We start from the raw sequence: 18462 nt of genomic DNA, 5'->3' as shown, positions 1-18462 counted from the left end.
TTCAAATATACTGGTCATTTTTGAAACACCCTGTATATGATTATGAAGCAGATGAAGTTTTTTTCCTTTCTCAATATAAATATAGAGGGGGAGGAAATCAGAAAAGAGGGGGAAGAAATGAGAAAATGAACACTTTGTGACAACGGTTATAATGACAGTAATTAAGCAATCATAAAAATAAAGATTGCCGAGGGAGATCACATCCAGCCAAACCTGTGTTGTTTGTTGCAGTCTCCCTCAATTATTAACTGAATAACAGCCATGGAGCTCAGAAAGATTCAGCATGTATAAATTAACAATCACAAAAATACTGTCATTTACACAGACCAGAAAATGGTTAAAAATAAAGAAAGAAATAAATAGCAACTAAACAAGTGCATGTAGGATTCACACTCTGAGGGCTCTATGCAAACTTAATTACGTCATTGTCGTGTTCGTTTCTCCTTTATCTCCAGCATCAGGCCAAATTGAGCAATTTATGGTACTTCTCCACTTTCCTCTGTCTTCGGGGCCATTCTTCTTCTATAACTGTTTTGTTCCAGTCCTGATTCTGTGTTCTTAAACTTGTATTTATTGAATAAATCCATACTGCTCTAGATATCCCTCGTGTCCTCAAACTTGGCCTCCATCATTCATTTTAGTATTCTTCCATTCTCTTCACATGTCCAAACCATTTTAGTCTGTTATTCTCAATTCTGTCATTCCTAACATCTTCATTTCTCATTCTCTCTCTCTCTTTAATCAAGACAGTAAGTGGTTTTGAAAGCAGAAAAGAATACAAAAGTCTCAATAGTAGAAAAAGTGGAGGAACTTTAATATTATATAACCTGTAGTGTATGAATTCCACAGGAGCAGCAACAAAAGGCAACTTTTCTCTGCATTAGCTGTGGCTTAAGCCTATGCTGGTGGTAGCTCTAAAATGTCTTTGGGAGTCTCATCATAATAATAGCCTGTATATGGAATGGTAATTAAAAACCAGCTTCGGATAAAGTTGGGGCATAGCTATAGCTTGCAGGCAGCATGCGGTTTTTTGGGTGGTGGGGAAACTGAGAAGTGGACAACTAGTCACAGACTCTTTGAATGTGGGCATCATTAATGTGATGACCCTGACTGGGAAAGCAGAAGAGCTGATAAACTTCATGGAGACAGAAAATGTAGAAATGCTGGAGGTTACTGAAGCTGGGTGGAAGGAAAGAGGAAGGAGGAAACTGAGGAAAGGATATGCACTTTACTGGAGCAATGGACAAGGGGCCAAAAATGGAGTGGGTATAATAGTAAAACCAACCCTACAAGAATAGGTGGAAGCAGTAGAATACACAAGTGACGGGATGATGAAGATTTGGCTGAGGACAAATAATGGAGTGAAGGATTTTATCCAAGCATATGCACCACAGACAGGAGATATAAAGAGGAGAACATTGAAGAATACCAAGAAAAATAAGGGAATGAAATTACAAATATGGAAGTGATAGTGATGAGTGACTTGAGTGCAAGTGTGGGAGGGAAAGGCTAGGGATGGAATGATTAATTGGTCCATATGGATATGAGGACAAAATGAGGAAGGAGAGAAACTGATTGATTTTTGCACAAGAAATGGTTGATTGTGGGCAACATGTGGTGCAAGGAGAAAAAAAGCCAAAACATAAATCCCAGGAGAAGCTTAAGATGGAGACCATCGAAGAGTTGTGACAAAGACGAGGATGGGTAATATGGACAGAATAAAGGCAGATAGGGAGAAGAAAATAGAAGTGGGGAAACTAAAAGATAGGACGGTACAAGAAAAGCTTAGGGAGTTACTTAAGCTTAAAATCCCAAGCACTGATTGTGGACATCTGGAAGATGAATTGGGTTAAGTTCAAAGATGTGTTTGTAAGCTCCTCAGAAAACACCTATGGCAGAATGCCTGGAAGGGCAAAGGATAAGGAGACACCATGGTGGAATCAGAAGGTGAAGGAAGCAGTAAAAAGAAAGAAGAAAGCATGCACAAATAGAACACAGGTAAAAAAGGAAGAAAGTAAAAAGCAAATACCAGAAGAGTAAAAAGAATTATAAGACCGTGATAGTGGAAGACAAGAGGAAAAGCTGGAAGGAATTCACACGCAAGTTGGAAAAGGATGTTACTGGGGGTTAAATGATTCTGCATGAAATTACAAGGAGTAATAGGAAGAAAAACATTTACACAAATCCGGTGAAAGGGGAAAATGGAGAGCTAATAACAAAACCAGAGGAAATACGGAGATATGGAAAGAGTACTCTGACAATCTACTAAATGTGACAAACAGTTCTGAAATGGGTACAGAAGTATGGCATGGGGACCTGGGCCTAGAAGAAGAGAAAGACATTACAATGTTAGAAACAGAACTAGCACTGAGAAGAATTAAAACAGGGAAGTCACTGGGGATAGATGAAATGATGGTGGTGGTGATAAAGGCAGTTGTACCTACTGGGATGCATAGGTTTTATAGATTGCTAAGATGCACATGGTCTCAGAAATGTGTGCCTAAAGAATAGGAAAAGGGAATACTAATTCTAGTGTTCAATACCAGAGACAGAAAAGTATGTGATAGCACCAAGGGATCACTCTGATATCACAAGCAGCAAAACTAATGGAGAAGATACTGGAAAGAAGATTGTGAGAAAAAGGGGAATGTCAGTTAGGAGAGCAGCAGTATGGGTTTCAATGTGGTAGCTCAACAGTGGATCCAGTCTTTAGTATGAGACAGTTGATGGGAAGGTGTTGAGAGTACTGGAAAGATCTGGTGATGACATTTCTTGACTTAGTAAATGCTCATATATATGGAAAACAAACAATTGAAAATTTTCAAGCAGTGTACAACAAAAGCTTCAGCTGTGCACAGGCGCAAATTGGAAGAATTGATTGGTTCAGCAATGCTACGTTGTTGAACAACGAAGTGTGGTGTCACTATTATTATTTATACTGGTGATGTTTGAAATTGTGAAAGAGTCAAAAGAAGCTCACAGAGAAAGAAACGTGGAGTTATTGCTGTTGGTTGAAGATATTTTGATGTGGGGGAACCAACAGTTAAGGAGGTACTTTTATGAGAACAAACAGAGATATTAAAAAACTGAGAGATATGTAATGAAATGCACTAATGCACTGTGAAGAAAAGCAAGACTATTATGGTGAACTTAATTATGTATGTGGATAATAATAATAATAATATCAATATAATAGAGGGAAACATTCCACGTGGGAAAAATATATCTAAAAACAAAGATGATGTGACTTACCCAACGAAAGCGCTGGCAGGTCGATAGACACACAAACAAACACAAACACACACACAAAATTCAAGCTTTCGCAACAAACTGTTGCCTCATCAGGAAAGAGGGAAGGAGAGGGAAAGACGAAAGGATGTGGGTTTTAAGGGAGAGGGTAAGGAGTCATTCCAATCCCGGGAGCGGAAAGACTTACCTTAGGGGGAAAAAAGGACGGGTATACACTCGCACACACACACATATCCATCCACACATATACAGACACAAGCAGACATCTCACAAGCAGACATATTTAAAGACAAAGAGTTTGGGCAGAGATGTCAGTCGAGGCGGAAGTGAAGAGGCAAAGATGATGTTGAATGACAGGTGAGGTATGAGTGGCGGCAACTTGAAATTAGCGGAGATTGAGGCCTGGTGGGTAACGGGAAGAGAGGATATATTGAAGCGCAAGTTCCCATCTCCGGAGTTCGGATAGGTTGGTGTTGGTGGGAAGTATCCAGTTAACCCTGACGGTGTAACACTGTGCCAAGATGTGCTGTCCGTGCACCAAGGCATGTTTAGCCACAGGGTGATCCTCATTACCAACAAACACTGTCTGCCTTTGTCCATTCATGCGAATGGACAGTTTGTTGCTGGTCATTCCCACATAGAATGCATCACAGTGTAGGCAGGTCAGTTGGTAAATCACGTGGGTGCTTTCACATGTGGCTCTGCCTTTGATCGTGTACACCTTCCGGGTTACAGGACTGGAGTAGGTGGTGGTGGGAGGGTGCATGGGACAGGTTTTACACCGGGGGCGGTTACAAGGATAGGAGCCAGAGGGTAGGGAAGGTGGTTTGGGGATTTCATAGGGTGAACTAACAGGTTACGAAGGTTAGGTGGACGGCGGAAAGACACTCTTGGTGGAGTGGGGAGAATAATACCCCGTGGAGGCCCGGGAAAAGAATAGGCCTCCGGTATGTTCTGCCAGTCGTAAAAGGCGACGAAAAGAACAAACCACTAATAGGGCTAACCCCCCTTTTAGTGTGATTAGTTGGTTCAGGACAGAACTAAAGAAGCCTCGGACAAGCGCCGTCATGGTCGGGGACGACGCTTGAACCCTACGCCCGCCCGCAATGGTAACGACACTGCTAGCCAACTGGAAAATGAAATCCAAATAGAGGTGTTTTGCAGGATATGCTTCCTGCAACCACCCTAGAAGGAAAACAAAGACAAGAGGATGAGATGGTCAGATGAAGTTAATCGACACCTCATGTTCTGTTATTACCAAGCAACAAACCTAGGAAACAACACAACTGGATACAGATCACAAGTATGCACAACATTTATTACTAGATACCCAGAATTAAAATTTTTAACAGAACGACGACCAGCTGATCAGATCCGTGTAATAATAAAAAATAACAGGATACCCCAATCAGAATTAGAAAACATCAAACAACAAGTACAACAAATACTGGAACAAAATAATGTACAATCAGAAGAAGAAGAAAATACAGTAATGGACTCAAACATCCCAAAGCAAACAAACAAAGAACAACACGCATCAATTAAACAATCAGAGGAAAACGAAATCTTAAAGACAGCCACCAGAACAATCACAAATAGAACACGAAGAGACACACATGTTAGATATAGAAGAAAAATTTCAGCTGATATATATAGAATACAAAGACACAAATACAGACATTAGACCATTCTTGCATAGACCGCCAAATAACCCACAAGTCGAAACAACAATAAAAACTATCAACACAATCATACACAACAAAATAAATGAAAACACAACTATGGAAGAGTTACAACTACTGGTTTATATAGGAGCACTCACTACACTAAATATACACACTAGGCAGAGATCAGAACCAACCAACACACAGAAGAAACCCACAAAACCAGCATGGCAACACAGGCTACAGATCAGAATAGAAAAACTGAGAAAAGACATAGGACAGCTAACACAATTTATAAGAAATGAAAGTTAGACAAAAAACGAAAAAGGTTAGGTAAAATCTCACAACAAGAAGCGATAGAGCAATTAGATGAAAAGAAGCAGAAATTACAAGCATTGGCCAAACGACTTAGAAGATACAAAAAAAGTGAAAATAGAAGGAAACAAAACCAAACATTCAACACAAACCAAAAGAAATTTTACCATACAATAGATAACACACACATTAAAATAGACAATACACCAAACATAACAGACATGGAACACTTCTGGAGCAACATATGGTCAAACCCGGTAAAACATAACAGGCATGCACGGTGGATACAAGCAGAAACAGACACATACAAGATGATACCACAAATGCCTGAAGTGATAATTTTGCAACATGAAGTCACCCAAGCAATTAATTCTACTCACAATTGGAACGCCCCTGGAAAAGATAAAATAGCAAATTTCTGGCTAAAGAGGTTCACCTCAACACATTCACATCTAACTAAATTATTTAACAGTTACATTGCAGACCCATACACATTCCCTGATACACTCACACATGGAATAACTTATCTGAAACCTAAAGATCAAGCAGACACAGCAAACCCAGCTAAATATCACCCCATAACATGCCTACCAACAATATACAAAATATTAACTTCAGTCATTACACAGAAATTAATGACACATACAACACAGAACAAAATTATAAATGAAGAACAAAAAGGCTGTTGCAAAGGAGCACGAGGATGTAAAGAGCAACTGATAATAGATGCAGAGGTGACATATCAAGCTAAAACTAAACAAAGGTCACTACACTACGCATACATTGATTACCAAAAAGTTTTTGATAGTGTACCCCACTCATGGTTACTACAAATATTGGAAATATACAAAGTAGATCCTAAATTGATACAGTTCCTAAACATAGTAATGAAAAATTGGAAAACCACACTTAATATCCAAACAAATTCAAATAATATCACGTCACAGCCAATACAGATTAAGCGTGGAATATACCAAGGAGACTCATTAAGTCCTTTCTGGTTCTGCCTTGCTCTGAACCCACTATCCAACATGCTAAATAATACAAATTATGGATACAATATTACTGGAACATACCCACACAAAATCACACATTTGCTATACATGGATGATCTAAAACTACTCGCAGCAACAAATCAACAACTCAACCAATTACTAAAGATAACAGAAGTATTCAACAATAATATAAATATGGCTTTTGGAACAGACAAATGTAAGAAAAACAGCATAGTCAAGGGAAAACACACTAAACAAGAAGATTACATATTGGATAACCACAGTGACTGCATAGAAGCGATGGAAAAAACAGATGCCTATAAATATCTAGGATACAGACAAAAAATAGCAATAGATAATACAAATATTAAAGAAGAACTAAAAGAAAAATATAGACAAAGACTAACAAAAATACTGAAAACAGAATTGACAGCAAGAAACAAGACAAAAACTATAAATACTTATGCTATACCAATATTGACCTACTCATTTGGAGTAGTGAAATGGAGTAACACAGACCTAGAAGCACTCAATACACTTACACGATCACAATGCCACAAATATAGAATACATCACATACATTCAGCAACAGAAAGATTCACATTAAGCAGAAAGGAAGGAGGAAGGGGATTTATCGACATAAAAGACCTACATTATGGACAGGTAGACAATTTAAGAAAATTCTTTATAGAACGAGCAGAAATCAGCAAAATACACAAAGCAATCACTCATATAAATACATCTGCTACACCACTGCAATTTCATAACCACTTCTACAACCCTTTAGATCACATAACATCAACAGATATGAAGAAAGTAAATTGGAAAAAGAAAACACTACATGGCAAGCACCCTTATCATCTAACACAGCCACACATCGATCAAGACACATCCAACACATGGTTAAGAAAAGGCAATATATACAGTGAGACGGAGGGATTCATGATTGCAATACAGGATCAAACAATAAACACCAGATATTACAGCAAGCATATTATTAAAGATCCCAATACCACAACAGATAAATGCAGACTTTGCAAACAACAAATAGAAACAGTAGATCACATCACAAGCGGATGTACAATACTATCAAATACAGAATACCCCAGAAGACATGACAATGTAGCAAAAATAATATATCAACAGCTTGCCTTACAACATAAACTTATAAAACAACACGTTCCCACATACAAGTATGCACCACAAAATGTACTGGAGAATGATGAATACAAATTATACTGGAACAGAACCATTATAACAGATAAAACAACACCACATAACAAACCTGACATCATACTCACCAATAAAAAGAAGAAATTAACACAACTAATCGAAATATCCATACCCAATACAACAAATATACAAAAGAAAAACAGGAGAAAAAATTGAAAAATACATCCAACTGACTGAGGAAGTCAAGGACATGTGGCATCAGGATAAAGTTGACATTATACCAATTATACTATCAACTACAGGAGTCATACCACACAATATCCACCAGTACATCAACGCAATACAGCTACATCCAAACATATATATACAACTACAGAAATCCGTAATTATTGATACATGTTCAATTACCCGAAAGTTCCTAAACACAATGTAACATATACCGTACAGTTAAAAGGAAGTCACGCTTGATCAAGGTCCGCGTCACTTTCATTTCGAACCAGACCTAAGGTCTGGGAAAGGAAAGAAATAATAATAATAATAATAATAATAAATCTTAGCCCAATATTTCAGTTCCCTCCTCAACTGCGAACCACCCCAAGAAAAACTTGTCTTCTCTTCTCCAGTATTCACACACCCAGACTCACATGCCCCGGATCTTGAGGAAATTATGGAGATAGTCAAGCAGTTGAAAAATAACAAAGCACCAGGAGAAGATGGGATCATTGCGGAGTTTTGGAAACTAAATGATCCTATACTTATGCAGAAATTACACCGTATAATATCAGACATATGGATAACGGAGCAGATACCAGAGGACTGGAAATGCGCTCTAATTCACCCGCTACACAAAAAGGGCGACAAGACAGACATGAACAATTACAGAGGAATTTCCCTGCTCCCAGTCGCTTACAAAATCCTTTCCAAAGCACTTTTAAACAGGATAGAATCCCAAGCAGATACACTAATTGGTGAATACCAGGCCGGATTCAGAAAAGGACAGTCATGTGCGGAACAGATCTGGTGCTTAAAGACAATATTACAATTGAGGAAATGCAGAAACACAGTAGTTACATTCATCGACTTCAGGAAAGCATATGATTCAGTGGACCGTGGAACCCTGTTTAAAATCATGGAAGAATTTGGGATCGACCGAAAGACATGAAAAATCACAGAACAGACACTTACAGGAACAACGGCCAAAGTGAAATTCATGGGCGAAGTATCAGAACCCTTCGAAATCAAATCTGGAGTCCGACAGGGGGACGGACTATCCCCACTCCTTTTCAATATTGTTCTAGAAAAGATAATCAGGGAATGGGAACCTCACGTAAAGGGTATCCAAATTGGTATCAAGAAAGAGAACCGAATTAAAGTCAAGTGCCTTGCTTTCGCTGACGATATTGCAATTATCACCAATAACAGAACAGAAGCGATTCACGCAGTGGAAAAACTACATGAAATTTCACAAAAAACCGGACTACAGATATCTTATGAAAAAACCCAATATATGGAAAGGCAGCCAGAAAATAAATCCCCTTTAATAACAAAATATGGTAAAATTGCACAAGTCTGCCATTTTAAATACCTCGGTGAAACTATACAGTCCTCAGGATTAAACCGAATTGCCAATGAACAAAGAATCACCAAGCTCCAGAAAGCCTACAAGCTAACATGGACGCATTACAACAAGAAGTGCATTTCGACAGACGCAAAATTAAGGCACTATACAACAGTGATTCTTCCAGAAGCAATCTATGCAGATGAAACAATGGTGATTGATGGTCATTCTAAAATTAAGGAAATAGAAAAGCAGGAAAGAAAAATTCTCAGGAAGATTTACGGTCCAATCAAAAAAAATGGCATTTGGATGAAGAGACCACAAAACGAGCTCTATAGAAAGATCAGCGTAGTAACAGATGAAATCAGAAAGCGCCGAGCCAAATTTTATACACACATCTACAGGATGGAAGACTCCAGAACAGCAAAGAAATTATTCAATATTATAACAAGGAGTAAATGTGGCACGGAATGGCTGAAAGAAGTCCAGAGGGATCTACAGCAGATCAACATAAAAAATCTCGAAGATCGCACCGAGTGCCGGCATAAAATCACAAGTGTGAAGTTTGGGGAAAGAACATCGCGTCAGCCTGGTAAAAAATGGACAGAGGAATGGAAGAAGGAGCATTCTGAGAGGATGAGGAGGTTTTGGGAAGCAAAGAAGAAAAACATCCAAAGATGAAATTATGAATTCAAGTTCAATCGCTCTCCTAAAGGGGAACAATCATTATAATAATAATAATAATAATAATAATAATTCTGTGTGGCTAAAATATGTTATGTATAGCCTTATCTTTTGATTCCCTTGACAAAGTAGTTTAAATTATTTACACTTCCGAGTAATTGTAGACCTTAGTATTTGACATACATTTCAACTTGATACCTGTGTCAAGTGTCAATTCCTGAGAAAAAGGAACCTTTACAGAAAACGTATCTTTCGATTGCACTGACTTAGATGCTTCAATATCTTACACCACCAAGGGACTGTAGACTGTAGTATTTGACACAAATTTCAACTACATACTTTTACCTGTTCCTGAGAAAAATGGGTCTTAACACATGGACAGAAAGACAGACAGACAAAAAATGGCAAAGTATTTTATTACATGATATAATTACAAATTAATAATTTTTGGATTTTTTATTTTGCTTTACTTGTACTGTGAAACCTTGTTTCTTGTCATGTTTCATGATTATAGGTCAATGGGAAGTACCATACAGGTTTTGATGAGTGAGTTTAAGAGTACAAAAGCATATGACATAAATGGAAATATCTTCTGATTGCACTGACCGCGAAGCTTAAACTTTTCATGTGGCCGAAGGATCATAGACTTTAGTATGTGACTTAAATTTTACCTTCAAACCTCCACCTGTTCCTGAGAAAAAGGGGTCGTAACAGTCAGACAGACAGACGGACGGACAATAAAGTGATTCTGTAAGGCTTCTATTTTTACTGATTGCGATACAGTATCCTAAAAGGTAAACAATCACAGAGAATATGCCAGAGGAAGAAGCTCATTGTGTTTTCTCCCCTTCACTTATAATTGTTTTTCTTTTTTCTTAAAATTTCCTTCACTTACATTTAGTCTTTTTTCCAAGGGGCAACTCAATTCAGAAAAAAACAGCATGTGCACTACTAACAAGTTTAAAATTAGTTAGAAGTTATACTGATAAATAACTTTACTACTTCCCACCCTGACACTCTGGGCAGAAGGGTTCCAGTTAAGGTGTGGCTTGTAATCATTAGATTTTGCCAAAAGCCACAGAAGGTGGACACGTGCAGTTCACGAGTAATGTGCTCTACTCTGAAATGGGTATCCTGCTTAAACACTGAGTTACAGCTGAAGACATCATGTCACTTGAGTGTGGGGCTTAAAGGCGTTCAAACAAAGAGACCTGGTGTTAAGCCTTCACAGACCTTTCTTAAGAAAATCTGGTGTGCACACCATGAGGGAAAACTTACTGTGGTGAGTGACAGGCACTGAGACTTGAGGCATTCTAAACAGATCTGTCGAGAAAGATGGTCATTTGAAGGGAGACTTTGTCAGGAGATTTTCATGCAAGGTCATTTAACCTTCAAGTGGGCGCACTGCATTTCATAGCACGAGTGGGCATGCGGTATACTTTATACACACGTAAAGGATAGTTGACTTTATGTTACCAAGGAAAACATGTATGAGCAAAATCACAGTTAGATTAGTTTAATTAAACAGTGATATAATAAACTTATATTATATGAACTAAATCACTGTTTAATTGAACAATAATAAAATAAACTTTCATTGTATCAGTCTGATACCACATTCAAGTGTTACCACACAGTAATGACCCACTCAGAGCACAGCACAGAACAGTTGCATCAGATCCCTATCAAACACTTATTACCTCATAGGCAACTGCCTCATTAGGGGGTTGTGCTCCTAACTTGAAATATGAGTCATTTTCTTGCACGGATCGTAATTTTTGTTCTCACCTGGCTTGCTGTTTATTTTATATTACTGCTGCTCACTTGGGCGTACAACAACACAGATTATCACTGTGTTAGCTGAAGCAATAATGAAGGAATAGATGTGGGCTCACATCTGTAAAACAACAATGGAACAGTACAAAACAATGTAATTTGTGGTTGCCACAATTTATACATAGGCACACCCCCTTGAGGGTTAAATGATTCACATGATGTTTCATATAAAGGGTCCCGACTTTGCAGTTTTGAGGCATGTCAGCCAGTTTTCCACTTAGTTTTCAGAGTGTGAACCTGATTTCTGCATTCATACTGATGATTACTGTCACCTTGTGACACCTCTGTTTTCATTTCATGTTGTGTTGTATTTCTTTTGGTCTGATGTTTGATGTACTCACTTTGAGAAAATAACTTTACTGGTCCTCCAGATTCGAGTTTGGGCACTGGCTAACAATTTGTCCCATCAATAGGAATTTGTTATGAAACATCAAGAACGTGGTGTAGATGAAAATGGAAACCAGAAATATCAAAAACAGTTTATGAACAAGGACTTACAATGTGGAGTATAGAACTTTAGAACTTTGCATCACTTGAGGTTTGTCATATTCTGTCAGAAGAAATTGATAGATATGAAATGGATTTAACACTGCTACAAGAAATTAGATGCCCAGAAAAAGGAAAGCTGGAAACATACCAACACATTTATACTACAGAGGATCTCGGGAGATGGAAATTTAAACAATGGTGTAGGCTTCACATTCGGTAAAAGAATAGCAGTGGCAGTAATTGATTTTCAACCAGTTGATAACAGAATAGTTGTTAGGAAACTAGGTAGTAGATTCACAAATATAATAACACTTATGCTACAAGCTCCAATTGAGGTAGCAAAGGATGAAAAGAAAGAATGTTTCTATGAAAAACATGAAGAGGGAATTAATAAGGAAGCTCACTGTTGGAGATGCCAGTGCTAAAGTCATAAGGGAGATCATTTGGAAAGGAACAGCAGGGATAGAAAGCTTGCAAGCTGAAAGTAATAATGTATCCCATGGATAAATGGCATTAAAGACATAAATTAAAATACAGTTTCAGAAAGAGCAACAGATATGGAAATTTTGATGGAATATTTTGAGAACTTTTTAAATGTTAAATATGGAAGTATAGAAATGTAGGAACAACACAAATATCAGAATGAAGATAACTCAGCTGCACCACCAACACTGACAGAGACAGTAGTCGCAATCCAAAACAAACAAAAACACCAACAACAAAGCTGCAGGGAGAGAGAGAATAGAAGCCGAACTACTTAAAAAGAGAGAAGATACAATTGTGAAATAAATACACTGATGCATGGCCAACATTTGGAATGAAGAAAGAGTGCCAGCTAATTAGGCGGATGTGATCATAGAACTGACCCATAAAAAGCACTTTACAGAGACAAAAAGGGTGGTCAGAAATTACCTTCAGGTGGCAAATTTCTGATGCCACTCAAAGACACTTTTAAAAGTGCAGACAACTATTCCTGGAATTAGAAAGTGCTAGTTTTTTCCTCAAGGAGGAAGGAGGGATAGGTTAGGGAATATTACAAAGATGGAGCAAGATGAGGAGCACTCACTTGTTGTGAAGGGAGAGAGAGAGAGAGAGAGAGAGAGAGAGAGAGAGAGAGAGAGAGAGAGGCAGGAGTCAAAGACAGTTCAGTATAAATATAAAATAAATAATGTATCAGAGTAGCACAAGAGAACTTCTTGGAGTACATTTATTGAAACTGATAAAAAATAAGTCTACTGATTAATTCATGTACTATAGTTGTTAGTGTGGCCAGGTGACTTAGAGGGTAAGTGCCAGAGTACAAAGCTAAATGTCCAGGGTCCAATCTCCAATTGATTCTAAGATTTTTCCTGACACTTTTTGCTTCTTTCATAATCTGACAGTTACCTGTTAGTGTGAAAAATGCCAGGATTCACCTTGATTTGGAGTCCATATTAAACTGTAGTCTCTCTATGGGCAGCTGGGTAAGTCAGTTCAAAGGTCAGAGGAATGCTTCCTCACACTAGCATGCAGGCAATGATGAAATGAAATTGTCAATTCCCTTTTGTCAGTACACTGTATATGATTGCATAATATCAGACAATGACTCTTCCTGTGGCAATGGAGGTATGGATTTCACATACTAAACAATTGCACCACTGTGGTAGAGTAGATTATCAATCTTTACAACTCACTGTCTAAGAAATAGTGAGAACATTTATTTTCTGGGCCAAGAACTGTGTCTCAGAAAATATTTTATGAATGCCTGAGTTTGCAGAGATAAAATTGCCTCAAGCTTCTAGCCATGTCAAGTGGTTTAAAATTCACAAGCTTTCAGCTCAGTACTCTTCATCCATTGTCAAGTGGTGGCTATTTTTTGGTTGCTGATATTGTCGTTATACAGCTGTGCTGTCTTTTGTGACATTACACTGCTTGCTCCAAAGGTAATATTTCCATTGTGTGGCCATTTCAACCTTCTGATAGAGATCCCAAGTCGTGCTTAGCTGCAGGCCACTGTCTTTATTTGAGGGTGTTGTCACAAATTTTTATCTCAATCACTTCTTTTATGATGGTATCCCAGCATCTGTTAGTCCCTGTAATAACAGATGTCTTGTCAAATGCAATACAATATCTGTTTTCTAGAGCATGCTCAGGGTACTGAAGATGAAAACAACTACTGTGTTCTACACATCGCTGTTCAATAGTACACAAAGTCTGTCCGACATAAAACTGTACACATCTACATGGCATTTTACATACTCGTGGCATTCTGAGGCATATATTGTCTTTCACAGGCCTCATGAGTTGTCAGATCTTTTCTGGAGCCCTGATGACTGAATCAATTTTATGCCTCTTTAGGAGTTCGCTAATATTTACTGTTACTGTGCCACACAACAGCAAAAATGCAAGCTTCCTCGGGGTCCTTCAGTTTATATGTTTTCAGAAAGATGGCTTGCGAAATCTGGCAGTAGGTGTAGCTGTTTTTCTTGAATACATTCTGTGGTGCAGCTGAAAACATTTAGGGAAGCTGTGTCTTATGGAGGCTAATTTATTAAGCTCTCTAGCCTTCCTCTGCCATGCCATGAAGAGAAGACAATTATACTTTTGCTTTTGTAAGCTACCATGTCAACACTGCTGCGGCCAATAGAATATTTTGTCTTGCCATTTTTGCCCTGCTGCAAGACCAGAAAACAGTTGGATACAAATGGCCATAAGCTAATGACTATCTACCTGTGGCTGACCGAGTCACTCTCAGCTTTGGATTGGGAATTGATTGATGCAGCCACAGTAGTATGACAAGTCATCAGGGAGGACAACCATGGAAATGCAGAAAGGGAAATTGAGCAGGCTTTCACAGCAATGGCATCGGGCAGGATGGACAACAATAGAATGCACTGTAAACAATATGATGATGATGAGAAACATTGACGCAAGTGCCAAGTTGACTGTTAAGAAGGGACTTAGTTTTGCACCATCACCTTTTGCTGACATATTGTGGAACAAATAGTTCGCAAGATGCCCAGTGCAACTGTAGAAGAAATCCTTCAACAAATGGGCTGCATTCTCTCAAAATCCAAGCCGCCAGCCTCAAACATCAGAAAAGCGTGCAGCACTCAGGAAAAATCCTCTCCTCATAGTCCTGCCACATGAGAAGGTTCGGTTGATGCTGCAGGAGGAGACATGTCAAAAATTATCAAGAGATGTAACATCCGGAATAATGACGAAGACATCGCAGCTTGTCAAGAGGTTTTCACTGGAAGGGAAAGTCATTAAAAATCTCCTCCCTAGGGCACCACGACCACCTACATTGTATAGCCTACTGAAGGTTCACTAGAAGAATGCGCCTCTATGTCCCACTGTGAGCACCATGGGATCACTGACTTACAGACTGCCGGCCGGGGTGGCCTAGCGGTTCTAGGTGCTACAGTCTGGAACAGCGTGGCCGCTACGGTCGCAGGTTGGAATCCTGCCTCGGGCATGGATGTGTGTGATGTCCTTAGGTTATTTAGGTTTAAGTAGTTCTAAGTTCTAGGGGACTGATGACCTCAGAAGTTAAGTCCCATAGTGCTCAGAGCCATTTGACTTACAGACTCGTGAAACATTTGGCCTGCCTCCTTACTCTGCACATCGGTTACTTTGTGCACCACATCAAGAATAAGACCAACTTCATTAATCAAATTAAATGCCTGTGTCTTAGAGATGGAGATGTTATGATCAGCTTTGATGTGGTGTCATTTTTCACGTGTTCCCATCAAAGATTCTATAGATCTGCCTTCCCAATTATTTGATGATGCCGTAGAGGATTTATTTAAGAACACTCTAATCTCATTGTATTTTTGGTATGCTGGAGAATATTTTGTAGGTTGCCTGTTCTGATGAACATGAAAAGCTGGGAGCATTTTTGGGCCACATCAACATGACATCATGAACTTCATGATGGTGGAAGAGACATGGTGCCTTGCTGTTCCTTGACATCCTTGTCCACTGTAAAGCAAATGCGTTTATCAGCCACAGTGTTTACTGAAAACCCAACCACACAGATCAATATCTGCACACTAGCAATTATCACCATCTGATGCAGAAATGTTGTTCTAAGGACCTGGTGCATAACGCAAAAGCTGTCTCAGATGCTGAAAACCCGCTGAGGGAACTGAGCCACTTACAGAAAGTATTCAAGGAAAATCACTGCAATACCTGCTAGATTTCACAAGCCATCTTTCTGAAAATATTTAAGCGAGAGAACATGAGGAAGTTTGCATTTTTATCATTCTGTGGCTCAGTAACAGGGAAGATTAGCCACTCCTTAAAGAGGAATAAAATCAATTTGGTCTTCAAGGCTCAAATGAAAATTTGATAACTCAAGAAGTCTGTGAAAGAAAATGTACACCTCATGACGCTAGGAGTATATGAAATATTGTGTGTGTGGACAGTCGCACAGACTGTGTGTTCTGCTGAACAGTGCTGTGTAGAACACGAGAGGCATTTTTGCCTTTGGCATCCTGAGGAATCAGCAGTGGAAGAACTTGCTCTAGAACACAGACATCATATTGGATTTGATGAGACATTTATTATTACATGGACTAATAGTTTCTGGGATAACATCAGAAAAGAAGTGACTGAAATAAAAATTTGTGACAACACAGTCAATAAAAATGGCTGTCTACAACTGAGCACTGCCTGGGGCCTAGCCATCAGAAGGCTAAAGCACGAACCACAATGAAAATTGCATCTTATACAATGCTGGAACGAGCACCAGTGACATCACAGAAGGCAGCATGGCTATGTACAGGTGGTATCAGCAACCAAAAGACAGTCTCCACTTGACAATGGCAAAGCAGTACTCAGCCAAAAGCTTGTGGATTTTAAACTGTTTGACATGGATGGAAGCTTGAAAGAATTTTATCAACAAAATATTTTACCTGAAATTCAGCCACTCATCTGCAACTGCCAATTTTCTACATGCTTAAATAGCCATTTCTGGACAATTTTGAAAACTTTCCCGGGTTGGCACCTGTTTCTGATGCAGAAATTTATCAGTAATTGTTTTTCTGACTTTTCACTTAACTATTTAAGATACTCTTATACTTGCAAGAAACTCTCCTTATGAAATCATTTATGGGAGAAGTACTGTACCAATACATTGAGTTTTTGCTAATCCATGTGTACTATATTATCCAACATTACTCCAACTTTGGTACATATAAGACAATTATTCACAAGTTGTGTATTTACATTGCTAAATCAAACTGACCTGTCTTTACGATACTCTCGGCTTCGAGCTTTGATATCCATTATTACAGCATAACACAAGGCAGTCACAAGTTCTGTCTTTGTACGCAGTAGCAGTTCTACAGGTTCATCAAACACAGTGCCTTCTAAGCTTTCTATACTGTTCTCATTACTGCCTTGAAGTTGAGATTTATAAAAATATAACTGTAAAAAATGCTGAAATACACAAAAAAACACTTTAATTTTGCAACAAATAAATATGGACACACATATACAATAGGGGATCCAAAATGGTTTCTCACAGAGATAGCTGCCTCTAAAGGTGATAACTTGAAATGCAGTATTCCATGATAAATTACAAACCACTAGCAATTAAGCAAACCAAAGTTCCCACTCAGACAAACACTGTCATGACATGTTAGCAAACAACACTGCAATATGGGGACTGCACATTTATTCAACACTGGTTTGAACCCTGCAGCTCCTTACACCTTGAAGCAAGCTTACATGACATAGTATGCAGCAGTATGCAATAACTAATGGAAAAGGTAAGGATCATAGTAAACATCTTTGGGCATCCACAGAAATTTAACCAGGAAAGGGTACGATGCTAAAAGTAATTTTTTATATGAATGCTTAAGTGCGAAAGAAACTGGTATAGGCATGCATATTCAAATACAAAGATATGTAAACAGGCAAAATACAGCACTGTAGTCGGCAGCACCTACGTACGACAACAACTGTCTCGTGCAGTTGTATATTGGTTACTGCTGCTACAATGGCAGGTTATCAAGATTTAAATGAGTTTGAAAGTGGTGTTACAGGCAGTGTACGAGCAATGAGATACAGCATCTCTGAGGTAGGGATGAAGTGGGGATTTTCCCGTATGATCATTTCATGAGTGTACCGTGAATATCAGGAATCCAGTAAAACATCAAATCTCCAACCTTGCTGCAGCCAGAAAAAGATCCTGCAAGAACAGGACCAATGACAGCTAATGAGAATTGTTCAACATGACAGAAGTGCAACACTTCCATACACTGCTGCAGATTCCAATACTGGGCCATCAACAGGTGTCAGCTGCGAACCATTCAATGAAACATCATCAACAAGGGCTTTCGGAGCCAAAGGCCCACTCGTATACCCTTGATGACTGCATGACACAAAGCTTTATGCCTTGCCTGGGCCCATCAACAATGTCATTGAACTGTTGATGACTGGAAACATGTTGCCTGGTCGGAAGAGTCTCATTTCAAATCACATTGAGTGGATGGACGTGTATGGGTATGGA

The 18462-nt window shown here is 38.7% G+C and overlaps 1 protein-coding gene across 1 annotated transcript in view; it reads right to left on the bottom strand.

Moving 5' to 3' along the window:
• The window catches only part of LOC126236605 (RAD50-interacting protein 1), a 120184-nt gene that overhangs the window by 10252 nt on the left and 91470 nt on the right, over positions 1-18462 (bottom strand). Inside the window, exon 9 of the mRNA XM_049946042.1 lies at positions 17194-17387. Coding sequence (XP_049801999.1) covers positions 17194-17387 — 194 coding nt within the window. The remainder of the gene's footprint in view (positions 1-17193; positions 17388-18462) is intronic.

This window comes from Schistocerca nitens, chromosome 2 (assembly GCF_023898315.1).
Source record: "Schistocerca nitens isolate TAMUIC-IGC-003100 chromosome 2, iqSchNite1.1, whole genome shotgun sequence".
Classification (NCBI taxonomy): domain Eukaryota; kingdom Metazoa; phylum Arthropoda; class Insecta; order Orthoptera; family Acrididae; genus Schistocerca; species Schistocerca nitens.
Note: the sequence above shows the minus strand (reverse complement) of the source record. Positions and strands in the feature narration are given on the sequence as shown.